This window comes from Papilio polytes, unplaced genomic scaffold (assembly GCF_000836215.1).
Source record: "Papilio polytes unplaced genomic scaffold, Ppol_1.0 DF824046.1, whole genome shotgun sequence".
NCBI classification, from domain to species: domain Eukaryota; kingdom Metazoa; phylum Arthropoda; class Insecta; order Lepidoptera; family Papilionidae; genus Papilio; species Papilio polytes.
The window spans coordinates 105,348-111,247 of NW_013525158.1; the positions used below are offsets into that span (position 1 = coordinate 105,348).

At 40.3% G+C, this 5,900-nt stretch overlaps 1 protein-coding gene and 1 non-coding gene across 2 annotated transcripts in view; both read right to left on the reverse strand.

The window, feature by feature from the left end:
• Positions 1 to 5,070, reverse strand: part of LOC106100851 (sodium-independent sulfate anion transporter-like) — a 19,104-nt gene extending 14,034 nt beyond the window's left edge. Inside the window, exon 1 of the mRNA XM_013279911.1 lies at positions 4,492 to 5,070. Within this exon, the coding sequence (XP_013135365.1) occupies positions 4,492 to 4,930 (439 nt within the window). The 5' untranslated portion in view covers positions 4,931 to 5,070. The remainder of the gene's footprint in view (positions 1 to 4,491) is intronic.
• Positions 5,071 to 5,455: 385 nt separating this feature from the next.
• Positions 5,456 to 5,528, reverse strand: Trnak-uuu. The gene has a single exon. It is a non-coding gene; the product is annotated as a tRNA-Lys (tRNA).
• Between the last annotated feature and the right edge of the window lie 372 nt (positions 5,529 to 5,900).

The window sequence follows — 5,900 nt, forward strand, 5'->3', positions numbered from 1 at the left end:
CTGATACAAAGCACATTCAAGCAAAAAAAAGAGACATTTCAAACATCAGATAAAGTTGTCTATGGAGCAACTTGATTCAGCCCAATGTGTGTCGTCAATTTTAATTAGTTATATTGCAAACATATTTCATAGTATGCGGCAAAAGAGGATTAAGCACTGAATAAGCGATCACTTTTGTCATCAAAGGCGCCTCTCCCACAATACATCAACAAGCAATTGCAATACCAGTAGAGTACGCAATGCTGAGCACATTTACACTGAGTTTGTCACTTTCTTTGTACAAGATAATAATTGCAGATATCTTGTATTTGTAGGATTCCGAGTTTCCGAAGTTAATGAGAATAGCTAATCGCCGGTAGATACTCGCTGTTTTCATTAACATTCAGCGAAAAATTCATGGCATTAAATAACTAATAAGGTTTTTGCTAAACGTCGGAAAGTCCGTATTATCATAAATTACTATAATAATATATTTAGTACTACTACTGAGAGAGGAACGTCTCGCTCCGTCGCATAATGATGTGAAAAACGGCTAAATACTGAATCGAATCTAAATACTTCGTTTCCTAATGTCGCTATATTTTTTAGGGGTCAAACGTTTTATGGAACCTGGAGTAAAATGTAGCCCTAAAATTTACTAGCTGTAATTCGTAAATACGTTACCGTGAAATAAAAAAAAGATAGCTATGATACTTAGTGATATTTCTAATGGTGTAAGAATTTTTAAAATCGGCAAAGTAGTTTTTACATGATTAAAATACATGGTAAAACACAAATGATTCGTCTTTATAATATAGTAGAATGAATACGTTGTTACATTTATAAATGTCGTTTCAGTATTCGGCAAAACAAACTTAAACATCAGATTAAAAACAGTTGGAAACAAATGTTTTATTGCTATTTTAATTACGTAATAACTGTTAACTTAGCAAACATAAAATAATGTGTCAGCGTGGGAATTAACAGCTAGTTCAATACATCTTTGGTCGTAGTTTACAATAAATAAGAGATGGCTTATTCCAATAGCGATAAAATATATTGCATTGCACATTAGTCTGCTCTCTCAGAAATCAGGACCGTTTTGTAGTAATCAAAGCCATCGCACGAGCACTAGCTGAATTGACGTCAACAGCTGCTAGTTTAACATAACAAGTGTCCAGTTGAGGCGTTCGCCTTGGCCGCTAGAGGTCGCCATTCAATCTCTGATAAGGTTGGCAATGGCAGTGGCAGTGGTAGCTAAAACTTATGTTATTTAAGGCTAAAGATTGCTATGATGCCATATTAATTAACTGAAGATTATCGATGTCTATTAAACAGAGAAGTACTACTTTCATGAAGGAAGAAAAATGAGATCGACTTAATCTAGAGTGATTTCCATTAGCCTATATTGTAGACTAGAACCTGTCAGTTACTAGATGCAAAGTGGAATGAAGTGGACAAACAGGTTGTAACCCGATTGGAACGGAGCCAGTGACATTGCCAATTACTTTTCAAAAGTTATTAAAATTAAGTAGTCTTGTATAGAACGAGCTTTTTTATACTATCGCGATGAAAAACTTTTCTTCAGCTGCAAAATTTATCCTCATTTCTCCGACCTATCGCTAGGAGGCAACAAATCTGGCAATTTTCATATTTGCATGGGTGAACTTTAATGTCTAAATCTAATGTTCAGGAAAACAAGATATACAAGATAAGATAATTATCCTTGATAGTTTATCTCTTACATAAACTAAATGTTTATTAACAACATCAAAATATGTTTTGGTATTAACAATAAGAGTTGTCATCCCATCAGATGACAGCGGGGCTCCTCTCCTATGGCACTCATAACAAACAAGTAATTTACGCACAACTGACCTCGAGAAACTTTTACTTTTATATTGAAACGTTCCACTGTTCTGAAAAGCAACGAAAATACTTCCGATTATAATAATAGACATCAATAAAATTCATGATCTATTTAAGCATAATTGTGTTCACCAATATTTAGAATTCAGATGATGAATATCGTTAAAATGCAACAGGAAAGTTTCACGTGTTTGTCTAGTTAGTAAAATGTCACGTTCGTTAGTATAAAGCCGTTGTGCCGTATGATAACTGCGTGTCAGCGTGTTGTGCCGTGTCGTGCCGCGGCGTGGTGCAGCGTGCTGCGGCGGCGAGATGCGCTTGTGATAAAGTCACGTCTGTATGTTAACTGCACATTAGCGGTAACCCAAACAGTCGTAAGATGTACTGTATAACATTTACCGTAATATTTAATTTATCTAACTACTTAAATATATGTAAACAAAAGTTACTGCAATCTACGAGTTGTCAGCGGTTGCAAAATAGCAAGAGTTCGCGAGTCAAATACAATATTTAAAGTTAACAAAAAATGACCCGCTGATAAACGTAGCTTTCTAACTTTGATAGAATTGGTTCAGTTTTTATAGTAAGGTTATTTGTAAGGAACATTACAAAAGACATGTACAAATCAAACAACTGAATTTGTCACATTTTAGATCGAAATATTACTCTTTTATTAATGTAATATTAGAAACTTGGCTTAATATTCTTTGTTTTCTTATTTTTTGACTTGATGAACTGTATTTCAATCATCAACACGTTAAGTTACATACATATTTCCACAATCAAAGCGAATTGTCCTTTCAACCGCTCGTGCGTTCGGCCTTAAACTTTTGTGTTCAAAGTCATAATAACTATGTATGTAAACTGTACGCACACGTCGACATTTCCCTAATTTAACAGTTGTATGGTTAATGACCACGACCTCACAGAAATCAGGCGTCAAGTAGAGTAAGTAATTTGCTAATGAGCAGTTTATTAGAAAGGAGTAAAGTCGTTCTAAAGCTCAGCGGTATCTTGCAAAATATCAAGCTCCAGCTGCCGCCGCGGCCGGCCGTCGCGAAGGTTGTTTGCTTTTAAAAATTGCATGCGTTCGCTGCAATTTCAAAATACATACCTAGATCAAATTATTGAATTTAACGGTTGTATATCGGTTGTATGTTGGTCGCATATGTAAATACGTATCTTCGATCAACAGCTTATCGAAATTCTAGATATTACGCAGAGACTCATCACCTTCCCTACCTTATCTTACCGTCGCCGCTCGGCGCAGAGACTATAGTACCTGTCCAAGACCACAGACACGTAGCTAGTGGTCAACGGCAACCAGTCGGAAAGGAGGACTGTCAGGGCGGCGATCTTGCCATTGGAAACATGCAGCCCTTGTCTGATTCATACAGCTTGCATCAATAACATTGGCGCGTACATTCTTTGTTTAAAAATGTGTTGTTTGAGACATAAAGAAAATAATTCAGTTCATTAACATTACTTTTACTAATAAAAAGGAAAACGTCAGTCGAATGCGTAGTTTTGAACGGTAAGTAGTTAGCTGCGGGTGCGGAACAAATGATACGCGCGTGGATAATGTCGAGATAGCGAGGTGGTGCGGTCGGCGGACGGCGGGGCGCGGCGAATCGCACCATTGTGCGTCGACTGCTGGCACAGCTTGTCACTTGTCACAACATCGCACCGCGTCATCTGACACACGACGATTGTTTGTTTTGTAAACTGCCGCACGCAGGGATAGTGAGAACTGGCAACATGTAAGCTTGTACCAGTACCCGTGTACCCACTTAGTCTACTGATGGCACCGTATCCGCGGAAAGCCATGTTTCTTTTTAAATTTATAGCTTCAGATAGGGAACAATGTAAACTCAACAATTTTGCAGAGTACGTCAAAATAATTAGACAGAAAAAATGAATAAATTACAAATACCAAACCCAGAAGAATGGCTCGTCCACTTTTTGTTGTCTTACAAAAAGTCGATTCTTATACAACAAATTCCCGCATCTGATTCTTGAAGAAACGAATAGACGCGGAAGTGTTTTAACAAACTTTATCTGCATAAAAACATAATGATACTTTTAATGTCATCAAAAACAATTAAACCTGATTATTAAACACAAGATCACATCATATATGTAATCATTCACAATCAGTATAATTTTACTGCATAATTTCTGTACACAGTTTTTTTTTTTCATAATTCAAAACGTCCCACGATGGCAGTGACTGACCAGACCTCCACAGCATTACGGGCGGCTGAGTGTCAGTGGTTGTTTAGGAGCATGATAATTAAGTTATTGCGATCTAAATGTTATTCATTTACACTCATCGTGTCCATAGTTTTTTAGTATTTCGATGCAATTGAAACTGCACTATAATATAATAACTATTTCATCAATGGTGGACAAGTTTTTATTTTTGATCCCAAAGTTCCAGCTACAGCTGGTGTTAAAAGGGGCGCTAAGCGAGGGTATTGTGCGCTCGTAGCGATGTCGTAGCGCCGAAATAAACACTATCTGGATTAAAGTGATCCTTGCAGCTTTTGCCTGCATAAACATCTCCCTACTGGTACCATGTCGTTGCATACCAAACATAAAAAAATGTAATAAAAGAGTTAATCAAAAATAATTGTGACTCACTAGAATAGGGTGCGCCGCAGGTGCCGCGGTGGCAGGCGAGGCAGGACTCCTTGCCCTCGGTGCCCAGGCTGAGCGTAGGCGCCAGGCTAGGCCGCGGGCACAGCTTGCAGCCGCCGTTGAACTTCTCGCAGAGGCACACATTTCTGTCCAGGCCCTCGACTTTGAGCTCGTTGAGTCCGAACCTGTCGCACTCGTTTTTGGCGAGGGAGGCGGCCAGGTCGGCCGGGAGCGCGGCGGGCAGTGCGCAAGAGGGGCAGCCGGGGCAGCGCGCGCCCGCAAGGTTTCTGTTGGCCTCCGTGTCCAGGTTGTCATTGTCCAGCACGGGTATGTGATATGCGCGGTCATCCCGCTTGCCGGCGGCGCCCTCGGCCGCCAGGTAGGAGGTGAGCGTCACCTCGGAGGAGGAACGCAGCGCGTTGTTCAACTTATACTTGGTCATTGTGCGTGGCTGAGGGTGGCGAGCGCGGACATCATTCAGCACGGCGAGAGGTCGCACCGAGCACAGCGGTGTGCACGAGACAGCGGCGACCGCGCGCACCTCCGACTGTCGCTAGAGTGCGGCCTGTGTGCCGCCGCCGCCACTGCCGCGAGCCGCCGCCAGCCGCGACCTCAGCGGGCTCGAGCGCGCTCGCCGGCACGTTTTGACAAAAACATCACAGAATCATCCGTCACTTAGCAGTACTTTTACTAATGTGCTAAGTGCCGCATCGATGTCGGCGCTTCATTAATTTGTCCCGTATTGGTGACGCAAACGATGAAATAACAGTTGATTTTATACTTCGTTTAGATTATTCCAATACAGTAAAGTGAATACAATACGAATAGCGACCATGCATTCGTAACGATCGGAACAAGGTTGATAGTTAAATTAAATAGATAGTTAAATACTTTTGAAAAAAAAAAAATTCACATTTTAAATTACTATTAATATTGAAATGACAAAAAAACTAACAAAAAGAATTACCGCCCGAACAGGGACTTGAACCCTGGACCCTTGGATTAAAAGTCCAATGCTCTACCGACTGAGCTATCCGGGCTGTAACTGTAAGGTTGAAATAACATAATAGATTTTACGTGAAAGACGAAAATTCAAATAAATTCAGTAAATGTAACCAAGTTGGAAGTTAGAACCTTGAGTTCCTACGTTGCTGTGACACAAACACAGAACACAATCGAGGGAGCGCGCAAACACGCGCATTGTGCGCTACCAGCCACCGACAACAACCTGCATATACTAGGCTTAATTTAAGTAAGAATGTGAAAAAAATATGGTAATGTCAAAAAATTGGATTAAATGGCGCGCTAACAAAGTGTGTTTCTAGTGCACGAAGTCATAAGCATTTCGTACATGTTATAGATTGCACTCCGTAGAGACTCCCGAACAGGTCGTCAGATAGATCAGTACAGGA